Consider the following 19,316-nt stretch of genomic DNA (forward strand, 5'->3'; position numbering starts at 1 on the left):
TATGTTCAATCCACCTCGACACAAACATGTATTATAGGCAGTATTGTCTACGCAGAGGCATATATATGCCTAACTCATTAGCCACAATTGCCCTGTCATTCTAATGTGCATACTCAATTGTTTATCTGCAGCCATGATATACCCCATAGATGCAGGAACAAATGAACTTTTGAAACTCTTATATGGAATATGGAACCTATCAAGCGCCTTTTTTTACTGTGGTGTTCCCTTTGCTTGAGTATAGATCGGCTTTTGTGGCTTTCTAAAAGTCTTGCATTATGGCAGCGAGACTGATACATATCCAAAGCTTTATATTTCGTGGATTCGATTAATATTGCATCCACTGACTGGAGACTAACTGCAAACACGATTAATTGCAAATGAATAGTACCCAAGATGTGGACATATTTCACAAGGGTAGGCATTTCAATCTCGTGAAGACCTCAATATTGTATGGCACAGTATGTATACTGGCCTATAATAGTAGCAAATCTTACAAAATATGACCATACATTTAGGCAGCTTTTTAACCATAATTTACTTTTAATTGAAGAATTGCTACCCAAAATGAGTAAACAAACATGTAAACAATTCTAAACAGTCATTTTTTTCTCTTTGTAGCTGCATGTTTATTGGAAGAGTGAAGTTAATAAATGGTTCAATTTCTTACGAGAAGTACGTCGTTCACGGTACACTCTGCAGAATGACGTCACATGGTGACCTGTACGATCATGAGCTCTATGCATCATGTTTTTGGTCAGTGAGAATCTGCTAACAATTGACATCAAATTTCTCTGAATTATTGTCTCTTTTGACTGAACGGGAACCACAGTTGTTTGTGTACTAAAATACTTTAGCAGATAAGCCAAAAATATAGGATTTTTTGGGGGGCCTTCAGCTATGCATTTTAAATGTGAGATTCTTTCACAGCAGGGATAATTGCCCAAATTGTTCGAACTACCTTGTATTATCTCTTTGCACAATGAACCGATTGGGCAGTAAGAGCAAGCACTGATAGTCATTGCTCTCCTATTTGTTGCTTGTTTGTTGGACTTACTATATGACTAAACTTGGAGTAGGTGACTGGATCTTGGACTTTTGAAGGATATATATTACAGTGTTATAGCAGCACATGATATACATCCTGGTTATTCCACTGGGGATGGAACAAATGCAATTTGAAAACCAATTTCAGATTTTTTTTTTTTCAATGGTGACATTGTCTAAGTATTTTGATTTTATATATTGTGACAATGATTAGTACTTAAAGCTGATGAATATTGCAATGCTGACAAGTTGTATCACACAAAATTAATGTGTATCCCAAAGGTGTGAACAGCGCTGCGAAATAAGTTAAATCAAGAAATACCCACAGGACTATTTTGTTATAATATGAAATTGTGGAGATGTGACTATAAAGAATGAAGAATTGAGTTAACTTCCTCAATTTCTCTTACAATCTGCCTTAAAAGGTACAATGAAAGATACGAACATTACTATTATATGTTAGCAAGAAACTCCCACTCTACTGAACATTACAAATGAAACTGTGAAATTGTGAATCCAGCTATATTGATTTCCTTGATTGAGGTCTTCTCACTGTTAAATTATCTGTAAATGCTACTTTGTAAGAGATCTTTAAAGTCAAAATCAATTTCTAGGCGAGTCATATTCTGCCAGCAATACCACACATGGAAATTAGAAGATCAATATACCACTTTATAACACAGTGAGTACTAGTCAACAGCCTATATTAAAATTTGAGTGGAAATTTTATGTACAAAATTACATTACATAGATCACATAACATGCACTGGTCATAAAATATTTGAATGGCACATTATAATTTCATGAAGTTTTCATGTAAAATAAAGCCAGAAAAGAGTTTGCATTGAAAATGAGAAGGATAAAGCTGGTGATTGGAGAGATTCACATTTACAACCTCAGTATAATACAAGCTGTCCAATACATTGAGACTATTGCTGTAAAATAGTTTAGAAAAGACCAAATAGGCCACCAGTAATGAAAATTGTACAAGTATTGTGCACACATAATCAGAGGAAATTATTAATAATTGACTGGGAGCCTGCCATCGATATTGTCTAATATATATTTGGGAGGTTACAAATTCTAGCAAAACAAAGTCATAAAAGTTAAGTATATTTACGAGCTCAGTATTTCACAATTTTAGCCACAAGTTAACTAATAGATGCGAGTACCCTGTTGGCATTTCTCTGAATTGTAGCACACACTTAGTGACTATAGACAGTCAAATGGGAGCTGACCATAATCAGTAATACAGGGTTTATGCTAGGTACAGAAATTATGCCATATTTAGACTGATGATTGTTAACTGACCTATCATGTGTTCATGTTCATAATGTCTACTGGCAGAAAATTGCAAGTGTCTCATTTTCTACTGGCAAACAGCAAAATTCACTGGCATTTAGCCAGTAATTAGCCTGAATTTCAAGGCCTGAATTAAGGAAACTTTCAAAATAGAAACACTGACTGTTAAAGCCTCTGTAGCTAATTTTGTGTTCAGTTCAATTGAGCATAAACAATGCAATAGAGCTGTTGCAGTTTATATTTTGCTTTGTTGTGGTTCTATATTTTCTGTTTTGCAAAACTTGTTAAAATATGACTTATATTTCATTTCACCTGCAATCTTTTGATAATGTTTATTTATGTTTACCATGAGAAGCTTACTCACCAATTTTTGTTTGCAGTTCTGATGATACTGCACTCCTTTCAGAAAGTAACTCCTTAGTTTTCTTAGAAAGCCAAAAGTGAAGCTAAATTTTTTTTGATGATGATTTAAACATTTCAAGAAGTAATTTGTAAACTAATAGTGCAGATCAAGAAAGGCAGACTGACAATAAAAAAGGATTTCACAGATCCCAAGGCCTATTGGGGGCCTTGCAACTTGAAAATGTGAACTTAGGCAAACAAGGTTACACATCAAACAATTTGATCAAAGATTAGTATATTGTGTTTGCTTTCCACAATTGAAGGACCTGTGTAAACATCAACTTTGATAGACCTCCTCCGTGCAAAACAAGGAAAGAGGTACTGTATAGTACTGTAACCATTCAGTCTACTTCTCATATTTAGTATAAATTGTGTGAAGAACAAGCAGCTTGGAAACATGTTACGTTCTGATACAAATGCCTAAGTCCCCTGTGACTGGATAACAATCACTGGTCACATAAGGGAGTTGGAATTATTTGCATATCTGACTGCAACACTTTGGGAAAGAGGAGTCATTAGACACTTTGTGAGTTATATAATTAGTGGATCCATTAATTGTCGGTATACATGTGTGCACATTGTTCTTTATACATTGCACCATATGTTAAACTGTACCTGTTAAGACTTTTTGAAAGCTAGAATTAAAACTGTATATGTTTGCAACTCAAGTTCAAGCAGACAAAATCATACAATGGACAAACAACCATTTATATGAGAGTAGAGTAGTAAATGTTGCATCGACTCCCACCAATGGGTTCGGTATCATAGTAGCAAAACATAATTTGTTATATGACAAATTAGAAAGGTATCATACGTGAGGTGCAAAGAAGCACCACTGGGTACTGTATTTCTACCAACTTCTTTCAAAATGCTCAAGACTTGGATTTAATTTCACAATCCTAAAGACATTTATGATCAGTTCAAGCAGGTTTTCAGTAAGTTAAAAGCAGGTTTTACTTCAAGGCTCTGGAAAAGAACTGCAATGACGATATGAATATCAATAATTACATGAATTAATAAAAGATATATATACTTACTGTTCTTAGGAAAGAGATCTCATCATCAGCATCTGTGCCACTTAAAGCCATCTTTCATGAATTGTGTCACAATCATTTGGTTTCAGACTGAAAGGGAACATTGTCAAAAATAACAAAAGAAATAATAAGAACAAAGAATCAAAGAGAGAAACCAGTCTAGGTAAATACATAAAATTGATTGGGCCTGATATGTTTATCCTCGCAGGACCTTCTTCAGACAATAACAGTTAGCCTCTGAAGAAGATCCTGCAAATTGGGGTGTGCTGATTATTCAATTTGTTGTCTAATTGCTAATTGCTAACCAGCAACTTAAGTTGTGAATATCTTACTTAAATATCTGCTCAACTGTTATTTGTAAGAGTCCAATGTAAAAAAAATGAATAAATCGCCCCATAATATTGTCAACTTAGAACTAGATTTTTCTTATTGTACTGCTTATATATCTTAATAGTTAATCTTTCATGGTCATCCATGTTCAATCTAGTACACTGCCCCATACTGTAGTAGGTTCCCAAACAGTGCCCTTATGAGAAAATACTTCCACAATAATTGCTGAGCAGTTCATTCATATCTGTCAAAATATGTAAAATATTGGGAGATCATGTTTTAACACATTGCAATTGCTAGACATGTAAGATTTTGAGAAATTTATTGTTTGATGAGTAATATTTGCCTCTTGAAAGTCTTCAGGGCGACAAAACCGATCCCTCTATGCTACTACTGTACTAAGGAAACAGTGGAAAGGGAGATCAGCTAACTACTGTTATAATAAAAGTCACCCCCACAAATATTTCATGTCCTAGGTAAAACACATTTCAAAGCTCTAGAGACACTAAAACATGTATGCAAATTTTATGCTATTCACAACATTCAATTAAACGCTTGAACAATGAGAACACTAGAATAGGAAATCTGTTCACTGTGGCCTTTTTTCAACTTTTTTTCATGGCAGGAGTATGACAAACTGTTACCAGGATCAAGAGTGGAAATAGTGATCACAACACTAGCTAGGTCTTGAATCAATCACTTCAGGTGCAAACTCCAAAGTCACTTTATCATGATGGTCTTACTTCATATTAAACTCAGTACTTACTCCATAAATCCAACATTGGGATATATTTGTACCAGTTACCAATGTTTGTTATAAATATATTCTCTGTTTACCTCCTATAGATAATGGAGGCAAGTTTACCTGGTCAACTTTTTAAGAAAAGCAATCAGATTCAACTTTGGCACCAGTGTCAATATTTGAGTAAATAAACAGTATGCAAAATATATCCAATTTGAATTTGAAATATTTATGTTGTATTCCCAATTGCCATGACTTCACTTCTCAAAGTAATATAAAAAAGAGGTAAGGTAAGAAAAAATGGTACAAATCTAAGAATCATAGAGCTCAAGAGAAGTACAGCAATAATACCAGTGGTGCAAAGTCTCTTACTGTGATATTAAACATATGTAATTAGGGCATAGGAGAAACAAAAAATATAAGCATTGGGCAAATTTTTAAACAATGGTCCAAGTGGCCCCCAAATGAAATTTGTCCTAACATTTCTATTCTAAACATCATTAGTGACTCACCAGTCATCAGCAGGGAATAATTTGTTTCATATCATTTAGCCAAATGCTATGCAAAATGGGTCAAGTTGCTATGTACACAAATGAAAATTTAGCATATCAATTTCATACAACAAACATAATTTTCAATATTATGAGACATTAAGTTAGATACCACTATGCAAAATGTCAACACTAAATACTGCCACTCAACAATAACTATGAGTGGTAAATGGCCTTGAGGAAGAATAAGTTTTCCTGTTTTTTACACACAATGGGCTCATAATGACTTTTAGATGACCTTTCTCCTCAAATCTCTGAACATCCCATAATAACAAGCTGTGTAAATGCTGTATCATAAACAATCCACATACTCCAGTAAGCCAATATCACAATTGAGTTTCCTATACACATGAAGATAATACATATAATCTAACCTCTAGCTGCTTTGTATGATTGTTTATAATAGTTCCAAAATCAAATTATAAACAACACTGTCACCCATGTAATAATATGGCTGACATAAGAATCAATGTACAGTACTTGGAGCAAGGTTTGCAACCTTTGCCTAAATGCATGTCTGTGAGAATCACAAAAGGCTGTACATAATTTCCTTCCCATAAAATTGAACTATTTCTATATAAACGCTAACGGCACGACTCACTGGTTGAGTGATTGCATTGTTTCTTGGTATATATGCAACTGTGTTCAGACCATATAGCAGTGCATTGTGGTTATTTTGCAACTATATAGTATCCTTCTGTATGCCTCCATATAGATCATGCATAACACTTTATATGTAAATAGTGCAATATGAACTGTAACAAGGTAGAGGTTATTTTTGTATCTAGAGAAATTAGAAAAGTGGGAAAATACGAAACCAGCCTTTGCACTCACTAAGTAACATTAGACAGTAGACAACAACAGATCCATTCTAATTTACATGAATACCTTCCAACCAAGTCACTATATCATTATAGTTGTACATGAGGTACATGAGGTTGAATTCAACATCTTACTTTTGCCATGTATAATGAGATCATTATTCCTGACCACACAATTCACATCAGACTGCATTGAAATTTAGATCCATATTCCAAACATTGAGTAGACAGAATATAGTGAATGTCTTTTCTTACTTAAAGGCATTGAAGACTCGCCCCAAACCGTGTGACGCACTCTGAAAAGTTAACTTTCTGTTGCTTGCAAGTGAAGTTTTCTGCTTGTCACTACAAAATGCAGACAGTAATGAAACGTGCTACATTGTTATCTTTAGCTGGACCTGAGATGTCCATCGCTGTATTGTTTGTACACTGTGCTGTGGGTATTGACCGCAGCTGTATGTACTGACTGTACACTAGTGTCTAATTACCGAAGGTAGCAAGCTGTGTGCATATTTTCTGGGATCGAAGGTGGTGTCTAACACTTCTGTTACACCTCATTCAAAACATTAGACGTTTCTTGTTGCGCGAGTCTTCACACCCTTTAACAAGAAAAAATTCTAGTTTTTGCCCTTCTGTAGTGGAACACCTTCGTTGACAGTCTGACTTCATTGTAAGCAGAATTACAAACAATTAAATAACAAGCACATGCTCATCAAATTATAGGCTATTACCATCACATCAGATATATGTCACCACAGGGGTGATGTGAGCCTCAAAGATCATGTTGATGCAAAATTTGATCAAATTCCAACATAAGGAAAATAAAACAAGTTTGTTAACGTTAGAATTAGAAAATGTGAACAATAAAACCTGTCAATTGATGGTTGAAAGCCTAAACCAGTTCACAAAATTTCCAGTATTATATAAATCATGAAACTCTTGAACTCCTTAGGCCTATATCAACTGACATATTTCACTTCATATTCAACCTCCGATGATCATTTTCTTCTAAAAGAATAAGTAAACTATCATAACTTGTCTGTAAGCAAAAATGTGTTTCGGACCATTTTTCACTTCAGATTCAATCACAACTGGAAGCATGTGATGCTGTGTAACCATTTCAACCAAATTTACTGGATAAACATTAAAAAAAAAATATGCTTAGGCCCAGGGCCAACATATTAACATTTTATGTATCATTACAATCCCTTACTAACTTTCTTCAGTGGTTAAATAATGAAGAAGTCTTATTGAAAGTAATTCATATAACACCAGATTCAGCACATGAATGGAAGAGAACAGCTAACCATGCTATATGCTAGTGTTACTGTTAGTCCTATATATTATTAGGCCCTAACTGTTTAGGCCTAACTTGTGCTTGGTGACCTTGGCCCACTTTGAAGACTTAGGCCTAACACAGTGAAACTGTAAGTATGCATCTAAGGCTAGACCTAAGTGTGTTAACTGGTAAAACCGCACATGTACTATGCCATTCCTTCTTCCGCTTCTTTCGTTGATAGCATTGGCATGGCTAAGCATCCAGACTAGGCCTAAGGTAGGCCTAGGCCTAACATCCTTCTAGTAGTAGCCTACATGGTCCAGCTAAAACAAGTAGGCCTAGGCCTAAGTTATACTAAAGCTTCATCCAACAGGGAGTTGGAACGTGAAGACAAGTTATTCATAGCCTTCGCCTTCGATTCTCTTCAAAACAGCAACACAAATGAAACAGTCAAATTTAACGTACCGCAGTTTTCTTTGTAAAGCGAAGATGCAGGAACGTTGGATATATATTATTACTCCGAAACAAGGCTAGCAGCTTTCCGGACAGCAGTGGTCAGTAGGCGCACACGGGTACTTACATGCACAGTAATTTGATCGATGAAGAAATGACGTTGAAATGTTAAGAATGTTTGGTATGCTTGTAGGTACTTGGTACAAACATTTCTGGTAGCAGACGACTTTGCAGTCGATCAAAAGTTTCTCATATGGCGCCCTCACTTTGATGAGTGGCAGTCTCCTTGAGTATTTTTGTAGAACAGCTGTACATAAGTCTATTTCAGTGTTGCAGTTGCATACATCAAATCCTGGAGGCAATTAAGTCCTTTGCTTCCGAGTCTGAGTCGTGTTACAAGTCCATTTACGCCATATACTTGGTATCCGAGTCCAAGTCAGAATCTTTGTTTTTCAAGTACTAACTATCTCGAGTGAACGATGTTTGTGTAACGCTGACTTTGACAAATTGTAACTGTTATTATCCTGCTTGAGTCCTAAATACGAAATACTCTTGAATTTGGACCGTCTTGTGTTATCGCTATGTTGTCTAACTTGCTTGTATCGTTAGAACGTTACTAGAGTAAATCAGGAGAAACGGGGTTTTCAAGGAGCGCAGAAATGACATTAGTAAATTGCCCAAGGAAATGTAGAAAAGAACAGTTAGATATATCAGCCTGGTGTGGTTGGCATCTTCAAAAGCCTCCAAGTTCGTTCACAATTGGCAAATATTTGAAAAGCATTTTCATCTAAGACATATTTCACGACTGCCTTTCGAGGTATTCATCATAAACATATATATTTTAAGTTCATTGTATTGCATTTACTTCCATTTTCATGACAAGGAACATAAAGCTGCACAGCTAAGAACCTGCTCCAATAAATAGTTTCAATTGATCTTTCATTTATCTTCTTGTTTTTTTCTGATAGCTTCAGAAAGGTTAGTGATGGCGTTAGACGACTTCCGATGTTTTTCTCGTTAAAGTATGTCGTTCAAATATTTACTTGATTTGGATCGTATTTGGTATGGGTATTAGTACGGATATGTGAAAGAATTAGTGCCAGTTTTGGGTCAAAGGTCATCAAAGCCAAATGGCAGAGTAGAGAACTGTTTTCATTCCATTAAAGAGCCATTCCATAGATCACTGCCAATGTATTGTGTCAAACATACCGCACCAAATATGAAATACATATATAGATAAGGTTCAATACGGAGTGACAAAATTTCACCAAGAATGAAAAGAACAATAGGCTACCTCTTCACAAAAAAAAGGATACTTGGATGAAGTTGTCAGGTACCTGTCTCTCGTCAAAGACGCATTCCAAAAGTGATTTGAGGCCTCAGTTACATATAGCAAATTATGCTTCCAAATAATAACTGAAGTACGCGTATTGATGGATTAGATGTTGTCAATTTAGTATTGCTGCAAACATTATCGGCAGGATGGGGGGGGGGGGGAGGGGTGATTGCACGCCCACCTCCTCCCATTGAAAAAACACCACTTATTATAACTTTAAAGTAAGCCTATACTCCTTTGATCATAATACTTTCCCATTTTGCAACGAAAATAAGGGCATTTAATAAGTTTGTTGAGAAAGTAAAAATATATATATAATAAGAAGCTGTTCTTTTGTTGAACAATTAAAGTAAGATAGTAATTAAAGAGTGCTTTTTTAATTAAACATCCATACACTGAATTTGTGGTAAATGCATATAGACTTTCCATTTTATCTGCGCAATTTGAGATAATTTTGTGGTTTGCCCCTCGACCACTGTTTTTTTTATGTTGGCGCCTTTCTTGAATATGAAGGTGAAACTTTTTCACGAAATGAAAGCTTTTAAGATAACTGCTGGGATAACTGCTAGAGGATAAACAATTTGTCAATGGTCATGTGCGGTCACTTGACCTTTGTCTCAAGTATCAAAAGTGAATATTAATACTAAAATTGATAATGGTCTGTTAAGATGACTTGAATTTGAAAAAGTCAAAGATTAATGTCAAATATGAGGTATAAGTACATTATGGAAGCTACAATTGGTTATTTATAAAATGATTAATGAAACTTAAAAAAAAAAACACATCCGAGAAAGACATCCAAGATCAGTAGTGATATTCTTTATGATAGCCGTGGAATATAAATTGAAATTATTCCGTAAATTCCTCAAAGTGTCACTATAGCCACCCTGAATCAGTGGCATACACAACATTTCATGTGTGGGGGAGAGGAGGGTGCAGGGCGAGGTTCCAAATTTCAACTGACTTGACTTTTGTGGAAGGACCAGAGGCGAATGAAGGATTTTATGAAGGAAGGGTCAGCTGTACTTGGGTCGTTGTAGCCGATCTTTACGTGAAGAGGGGGGGGGGGGGTTGGAGTTAGTAGACGAGTTTCTAGAGAGATCTAGACGTGAAATTGTACATATTGAGGCACGGTTAGACTTTAAGTTAGCTTATGTGTTCCTAATCGAATATTGTGCTAATAAATTTTTTGTGTGTGGTTGAAAAAGACGGATGGGAGGGTACACCCGTATTAGTGGTTCTATTCTTCCCCGGCATAATCTCTCGACTAAATCATTTTCTACCGACTGACGAACCTCCCTTTTACCTATGCCACTACCCTGAATATGGTTTCCAGATATTTAACGCATCCCTGAAAGGCTTTAAGGTAGTTTCTCAACTCGATACTAATAAATGGATAAAGTAATATTCTTGCATCAGCCAACTGGACACAAAACTGACAAAACTTGCAATTTATTATACAAACAATATAAGGTATTTCGTAGCATATGATAGTACTCTTTTAGGTTTCTTGCTGGAAGAAAAGTCAGGTTGGCGTATGTGTGCGTCTGTGACACTTGCTTGTGTCCGCGATAACTCAACAACGGAATGATGGATATTTGTCATACTTGGTATGTAGATGTTTTGTAGTCAGAAGGTATGGCCTATCATTTTTGGCACTGACCTTAAGTTATGAATATTAATGAGTTACGGGGTCAAACGCAAACATCTTTACATTGTATTAACTATGCAACCTTAAGTTGGATTGTCGCCAAACTTGGTATACAGTTGTTGCCTAATAGCTGGTAAATGTAGGTCTAATTTTGTGGGACCATCTGGGCCCCAACAAATCGAAGACCCATTTTTGCGCTCGGTGGGCCTGACTTTTATTTCCACCTTAAATACATTTTGGGACACATTCTTTGGGCCCGAATTCGTGGGGCCAAATATACTTGGTACCATTTGGGGCCCGCATTCTCTGTAAATTGGAATAACTCTGCAACCTTAAGTCGGATTGTAGCCAAACTTGGTACAAAGTTGTTGGTTAATAGGTGGTACATGTAGGCAATCTGGGCCCCCAAATATTCCTGACCCGTTTTTGGACTGGGTGGCACCAGATTTTATTTCCACCTCAAATGCATTTTGGGACGCATTCTGTGGACAATAATTTGTTGGGCCCACATTTTTAGGGTTTAAATTTTTGGTGGCAAAAATATTTTCGAGCCACTTTGTTTTGGCAAAATATTTTTGGGACCATTGACGAGCAAAATTTTATCAGGCCCACTTTTTGGGGAGGGGGCAACATTTTCAGTTTGCAATAACTTCACAACATTCAATCAGACTGTATCCAAACTTGGAATACAGTTGTTAGTTAATTGCTGGTACATAGGCATACATATTATGATATTGAGTTAACTTATTACATACAACACTTTATTATTCCACTAAGCAAGGAAATTTCTTGTTTTCATACCACCCAGATAACCGGAAATGGCACTTCTCGGGCTTAAAAATGACCAACCAGATGTACACTTTTTGCCTGAGAACCAAGTATTTCCCAATAGCTTTTTTCCATCCATAACCTTTTGAAGATTGTCACCAGTCACAAATCATGTGACCTCATCGTATGTCCTGTGGATCATTGCTTTGTAGGTGATTCTACGTCGCGGCCCACAATATCAGTCAGCCCCACTTTTGAAGGTTTTAAGCCCATCATTTGTTCAGAATTTGAAAATTCACATTTCTCGTGAATAAACTCACTTCTAAACATACTCATAATGTTGTACAAAATTTCATCTATGGACAACCAATATAGAAAAACCTCCTTCAACCCCTAACAGACCGGTCAAAATTGCACGAGTAGAGGGAAGTGTGATGAAGAATGTTGGTCATAAATTTTCGAAAATTCAGACACGGTTAATTTATTGGTGTACAAATATTAAAACCTCTTATAACGGCTATTATAAAACTTGGTTGAAGGAAATGAAAAAATAGCAGATATTTCCGAAACCGAACACTACACACATAGGCATAGGAGGCGGGGGGGGGGGTGCAGCCCCTAATTCGCTATTAGTAATGTAAAAGAGAGTTTTGACATAATTGGACCTCCATGCCTTTTCTCCATCTACATAAGACATTTCGTTGTTTACATTAGCATCCCGCGGTATACTGCGCAACTTTCACGGACCGTACGGTACACGATGGCATGCGATGTAATAACCGATGCTTGCTTATGATATTGACATTAACATGTTGAACGCGCGCGGAGCGCGCGAAAACTTTTGGTTATTTTTTTCGGGCAAGTCGGACAGTTTTAAGGCTTTTCATCCTGGAACGCCATTTTCATGCTCACTGAAATTATGATGTAGTATCTGCTGTTTGCTTTACAAATTCGAACAGGCGCGTAGCGAGGAATTTGCCAAGGGAGGGGCGAAGCCTGTAGGCAAATTATCTAAGCGTAGCGCCACCATGAGTTGGCGCGAAGCGTACAAGAAAATTTTGGCCGAAAATGCCTCCCAGATCGCTGAAAATGGCACTACTCAGGACCATTTGTTGGCGCGAAGCGTATAAGCAAATTTTGGCCGAAAATGTCTCCCAGATCGCTGGAAATGACACTTCCCAGGCCTTGTAAGTTGCATCTAAGCACTTTCTATTTTGAAATTACTAGCGATATCATAAAAAAAAATATGCTGAAGGGGGGGGGGGGGGCGGTCGCCCCCTTCCCGAACTGCGTCATGTTCCCCGACGACACGGTCGAGTTCGTGACCAGCCACAGTTGGTTTCATAGCACAATTCTACAATTGTTTAAGGCATATAACACACACGCGTTATGATAGACCATATATAGTATATATATAGATCATGAGTGAGAGAGGAAAAATGGAAACGTCAAAAATGGAGTTGTCGGTGTAAGGGGTAGGGTGAGGCACACGCCCCTTCCGAAATCCTTGATTAGTCACTGGCTACCCTGTGTATGTAATAGGGATCAGCGCTGTAATGATGTCACTGTTCCTCTTTCTCTTCCCGGTGTCTTGGCATTTTTCTTCTACTCCCTCCTTGTCTCCATTTTCTTCTTTTTCTTTTCCCTTCCTTCCTCTCCTCCTACTCTTTTTTCCTTTTTTCTTCTCTTTTTTTTTCTCTCCTCTTTTTCTTACCCGGGGAGCGCGCCCCCAACGCCCCCCCCCTGGATACGTGCCTGTTACATGTAATGTATAGGGAGATGAGATGTATAGTGAGGGTGTACATGTTTACACGGCTTTCAAGATTTGACCCCTGATGACCCCATATGACCTTTGACCTCCACCAAAAACAATAAGCTTTTAAAGTCAATGTGGTGGCTCTACACACTAAATAAGAGGTCTGCCCAAGCTTCCAGTATTGAGATATCATGTTTACAAGGTTTTCACAATTTGACCCCTGTTGACCCCAAATGACCTTTACCCAGCACCTAAAAAAATAGGCTTCTTTTACACAATGTGGTACTCCTACAAGCCAAATATGAGGTCTGCCCATGATTCCCTCCTTGAGATATCTGTTTACGAGGTTTTCACATTTTAACCCCTGTTGACCCCAAATGAATATGACCTACACCAAAAACAATAGACTTTTTGTACTCAATGTTGTACTTCTACACACTAAATATGAAGTCTGCCCATTCTTCCCATCTTGAGATATCGTGTTTTCAAGGTTTTCACAATTTGACCCCTGTTGACCCCAAATGACATTTACCCTGCACCAAAAACAATAGGCTTCTTTAAGTCAATGTGGTACTTTTACACACCAAATCTGAGGTCTGCACAAGCGTTCAGTATTGAGATATCGTGTTTACAAGGTTTACACAATTTCACCCCTGGTGACCCCAAATGACCTTTGACCTCCACCAAAAACCAAAAGCTTCTTGTAATCAATGTGGTACTTCTACACACCAAATATGAAATTGGTCTGACCTTCCCTTCTTGAGATATCATGTTTACAAGCTGGGCGTCACAAATGCACCCACACATACCCGTACATGTACCACCATGAATGCAAAGGTTACGATTATCATCGAAACAAAAAAGTCATTAAACCACACAATATATAGAGAGTAATGACACAAATGTTAAAATAGGAAGATTAGCTGTCTAAGTTCGGGATCAAAGGTCAATTGAGGTCGAAGTGGCCTAAATGGTGCCAAATACGTCTCTTAGACCATAAGTTTGATCACGTTCAAACTTGGTGGGTAGGTGCCTGACCATGTTAACTCGTGCCTGCTTGATTGATGACGTCTTAGGTCAAAGTTCAAGAAACCCAATGAGTTGGGTTTTAGTCATTATCTGCTTGTCAGTATGTTGGAAATAGTTATTAAACCCCAAGATATGTAGAGAATAACTGGACAAATTCTGCTTGTCAGCATGCATGAAAGAGCCATTACACCAGACGATATGTAGAGAATGATAAGACAAATACTAGAATATTCATTTTTGGATGTTGAGGGTTAGTTTTAAAGGACAATGTAGGTCAGAGGTGAAATTGGCCCAAACTTGATGTCTTGCATGAAACAACAGTGATGGTTTGGTAATATCGTTTTCTGCTAAACTTTGAACTAAACTATACGTTATAAAACTGGATTTTAGCTATTAACAAAGATGACAACCAGATGCATTCAAAAGTAACCCAACAATCACGTCCGTCATAGAGGAGATGAGATCTGCAACTCCATGGATTGTCCTCTTGTTTATATTGTAAGCAAGGCAGATGGCAGTAAAAGGTCTTGTAGGTGAATATGTACAGGAGGGAGGAGGGGTGGTGGGGGGGGGGTAGGGATGGTGGGGGGTTAGGGAGAGGATCAAATGAGAACAAAGAAATAAACACACACGACAGAATAGTTTAAGCTTGATGCATCTATTTAGTAAGTTTCCTCCCTTACACTGGGAATATATGAAAACCAGTGAACCCTTTTGCTGAAAAACGAAAGAAAAACCAAAAGAGAAACGCTCACAAACACAAATCTGGCGAGCATTGAAACTTGATTGAGAAATTATTTCCTCCTTTCTTTAGATTTAAATACATATCTACTCCTTCCATCTAAATGCTTCATCTTGCACATCTAGTTCAAACAAACAATGAAGATGTTCAACCAGAAAGTCAACAGGCCGACTTCAAGAGATTAGCAAGATTCTTGCCCTATTGCCTCAGGTTCATTCATCCTTTACATTACCAGTTACCTATTTACATTTTTGTTAACACTTCAGAATCTTTTTTATTTCAAATGATCTTTAACTTCCATAGAAAACACTATGGTTCTGGTAAACACTGAGGTGGATCTTCATTGCAAGTTCATCCATGATTCATTTTCAGATCTTGACTTCTATTGACCTGAAATGACCTTTGTCCCTTTAAAAAATCAATATTGGTATTGCACACACTGGGTTGTGTGACACCCTATGTATAAAATTCCACCAAGCTTTATTGTTGGTGTTATCGTGTTTGAACTTTTCAGCTCAGCCAAGCTTTACTATAGAGGTTAACACTGCTTAAAAGGCTTTCTGGCCTTCACCTCTAGCAACTTTGACCTCCACAAATAACAATAGTATTCTGCTACTTAATACCTTACATCCAAACACTAGGTATGAAGAACAACCAACATGTGCTTCTGAGTTATCTGTTGACATCCACTGATCCCTAGTTTACACTCTCCAACCAAACAACACTTCTGGTTCTACTGCTCCATGCAATGAATATCTCAAAATGAAACCTACTCAACTAAACATCTGTTCGATGCAGTAACTACCCCCAAAGCCTTCTGCTTCCCCACACGACAGAGTTCATCACAGTGAATAACCCAAATAACACTGCGGTTGTAATTTACACAATGCATTTCATCATAACAGTGGTTTTTGAGTAATATCAATGACTATTGTGAAGGAGTAATAAAATAATACAACATAAATGATTTACTTTATGCCAATACGTATATACAATAGAAGATTCTTTATTTTCAAAGAGTACACACAACATAGTTTAAGATAATAAACATAAAACAAAAAAATATGCAGCTTGTGGCACTCAATAACATTAAACTCTCACCATGCACATCTCTGAATAATAAATGAATAATACAATTAATTTATCAAAAAATATAAAGGTCTTTTCCCCCGATTGATCTGGAAGGTTATAAAGCTATCCATCTTAATGATGCATGTACTCCAAGTAGCACTTACAAGTTATTATAAAGCTTTTAATAATATAACTTGCAGTAAATCTAAACTGTTTAACCTTTTATCTCTCTCAATTATTTCATCTTGTTCAACACTGTAACAACCTTTTTTATATCCAAGAAATAGTCTTGAATTACTCTGTGTACTCAACTGCAACATAATGTTGATAACATTACGTAGCTGTTGATAACAGCTACAATTTTCGGAAACGTACATCTATTTGCCTGGACAGTTCAGTATGCCGAGCAAACCGCTTCAAATCCTTGCTGTCTTTAAAAAAAACTTGTTTATGCTATCTCAAATAAAATAGTCTAAATTGTTGATTTGCTTAAGAATTAAAACTAGTCAGAGATTTCAGGGGTACACATTCCACAATACCCCAGACTATTTTTACATGAACATAAAAACAAAAGGAATTAATATGTGACGCGTGACAAGAACGGTTTCATTTCCTATTACAGACACTGAACAACTTTGACTATCACAGAGACTAAAACCTTTCATGCAAAACCTCTCTCTATGTTGTTGTTCAGATTTTAATATCACAATTGTCTGCTCTCTGAGGTGAATCAACTTTTTACATCCATGATTGGAGTTGGTGATTGGAGTTGGATAACTGTTCACCCCAAGATACTGAAAACCCATATTCAACAGTAATGTTCATCAATTGAGTAGACAAATTTTATTTCTAATCATGAAGTGAAACATTTGAAACATTCTGATGTCTATTTGCATGTAATTATTTATACCAATATTAAGAAGTGTGTGGGTGACATGAAGAAATATAACCCTAATTAAAGGTAATGCTATTAAGAAGTGCCGGGTGACATGATAAAATGGAACCCTTACTGACTAGCTAATTAGAGGTAATTTGCTACCAGAATCATCTAGTAGCTGATTTGAGTTGAAATCTTATTACTTGATGTCTCTGACCTCATGTACACTCATAGGATTCCACACGACCTAATTGACCTATTAAAAGTTTGTTGTTAGCACCTATTATGTACTAACACAGTAATACTTTAATGCTCTCACATGATCAAAAGTGTTGTGAATAACACATGAGCTATTCAGTATTCTGACATTCTGTGGTAACTAAAATGATTAAACTTGAGTAAAAGTATGTCAATGTGGAATCCATCCTCCATTACAGTATGGAGATCAAACTGGACTAGCAGAGTATGCTGACTATGAAAGACTTCTGATCAGACCTCCAGAGGTGATCAGGCCTCCAGAGGTAACACAGTATACCATAAAATAAGAGTTTCTGTTAAGATACCTGGACTTCTGATCAGGTTTCCAGAAGTAACACAGTATACCATATATTCAGAGTTTCTGTTACCATACATTGACTGCTGATCAGGCCTCCAGAGTTAACGCAGTATACCATAAAATAAGAGTTTCTGTTACCATACATTGACTGCTGATCAGGCCTCCAGAGGTAACACAGTATACCATATATTCAGAGTTTCTGTTACCATACATTGACTGCTGATCAGGCCTCCAGAGTTAACGCAGTATACCATATATATGGCAACTCAGCTGTAAGCCTACCTGTCTTCCCTTAATGTTTATTTTATTGTTGAAACGTGAGATGATGTGTAAGCCAATGAAGTTAAAATTGCAAGCATGAAATCCTGCACCCACTTGTTAAGTGTGTATTACCTACAAGAAATTAAAAATCCAGATTAAACCATGAAATATGTATGCAATGCTTCACTTAACGAAGAAAAAAAAACAAGCAAATTTAAAACCACCAACAGTCTGTAACTGCCTGTAACAAATTTACAAGTTCTGTTCTGGTATTGAGTTCCACAGAACCTTCTATATATAAAACTAATGATGACATCACATGTTAGGAAAGTTAAGGAGGTTGTTATTTGATTCTAGCCTGCGTGTGACCTCGGCTGGAATCTCATGTGAGATCCACATCTTATGGAGTTCCTGGTATCTCTCATGGCTAAGGTGAAGAGGGTTGCCTCGTCTGTAGACAAACAAAAAGCAATAAATATGTTGTAAGATCTAATAATTATGTAGCTCAGTTTAAGAAGCTGCCCAAAAGGACTCACATAACAAGTACATCTGACCCTTCAGGTTTACACCTAGGCACTGCTGGAGGATAAATGCATCTTAAACTGAAATTAACATAAATCATGCTCTACAGGATGAAGAATATTCATCTAAACTGAATATTCAGAGAATTTAGTCACCTGTGGAGGCTTGATTGTGTCCATTAGTGATTCATTCTATATTTCTATAATGAAGACAACCTTACTGATACCTTTCCTGATAGTCTATCATCTCTATGTAGTTCTGGTTTGTACAATAACATAATCAATGATGCACTGCTTCACAAACACTGAGCAAATACAAAATTGAATGGAAACACAGTAAGTGTCCCTTACTGTGTTTACAAATAGATCAGCCACTCACTTTCACATACTACAGAGATACTTTAATCATTTACTGCTGTATCACAGTATACACAGCACAACAGGACTTAACACTTATTAAAATTATGACAAGGGAAGCAAGGATCATCTCTGTATATAGTGAAGTGCTGCTTAAAATGGGCAATGGAATAAGATGATAGTCATTCCAGTAATGAAATCGCTGGTTACTTTTTTCTTCTTTCGATTTCCTGGTCAATATGATCATGTCTGTCTGTGTTACACATTATCTATAGGTTTACTGATTGTGGGGGAAAGGTTGATATACATTGTCCTTGCTACATTATAGGCATACTGCATGTACATAAAAGAAATACAAACCTGCAGTGTCTTGAATAACAAACAAAAATTCCTTTAAGGGCCCATAACGGAAAAACTGACTTATGATGTA

At 36.7% G+C, this 19,316-nt stretch overlaps 2 protein-coding genes across 12 annotated transcripts in view; both read right to left on the reverse strand.

Moving 5' to 3' along the window:
* Positions 1-8,134, reverse strand: part of LOC139970675 (ryanodine receptor 2-like) — a 161,278-nt gene extending 153,144 nt beyond the window's left edge. For 8 of the 10 annotated variants that reach the window (XM_071976569.1, XM_071976566.1, XM_071976571.1 and 5 more), the window contains exons 1-2: positions 7,974-8,133; positions 3,789-3,875 (exon numbers count right to left, since the gene is read on the reverse strand). In XM_071976569.1, coding sequence (XP_071832670.1) covers positions 3,789-3,839 — 51 coding nt within the window. In that variant the 5' untranslated portion in view covers positions 3,840-3,875; positions 7,974-8,133. Of the gene's footprint in view, positions 1-3,788; positions 3,876-5,782; positions 5,972-7,973 lie in introns of those variants that run through there. The other 2 variants (XM_071976568.1, XM_071976564.1) reach the window with 2 other exon arrangements.
* Positions 8,135-15,140: 7,006 nt separating this feature from the next.
* LOC139970678 (E3 ubiquitin-protein ligase UBR2-like) overlaps positions 15,141-19,316 on the reverse strand; it is a 48,453-nt gene continuing 44,277 nt past the window's right edge. For both annotated transcript variants that reach the window (XM_071976574.1, XM_071976573.1), the window contains exon 49: positions 15,141-18,459. In XM_071976574.1, the coding sequence (XP_071832675.1) occupies positions 18,324-18,459 (136 nt within the window). In that variant the 3' untranslated portion in view covers positions 15,141-18,323. The remainder of the gene's footprint in view (positions 18,460-19,316) is intronic.

The sequence above is a fragment of the Apostichopus japonicus genome, chromosome 8, assembly GCF_037975245.1.
Source record: "Apostichopus japonicus isolate 1M-3 chromosome 8, ASM3797524v1, whole genome shotgun sequence".
Taxonomy (NCBI): domain Eukaryota; kingdom Metazoa; phylum Echinodermata; class Holothuroidea; order Aspidochirotida; family Stichopodidae; genus Apostichopus; species Apostichopus japonicus.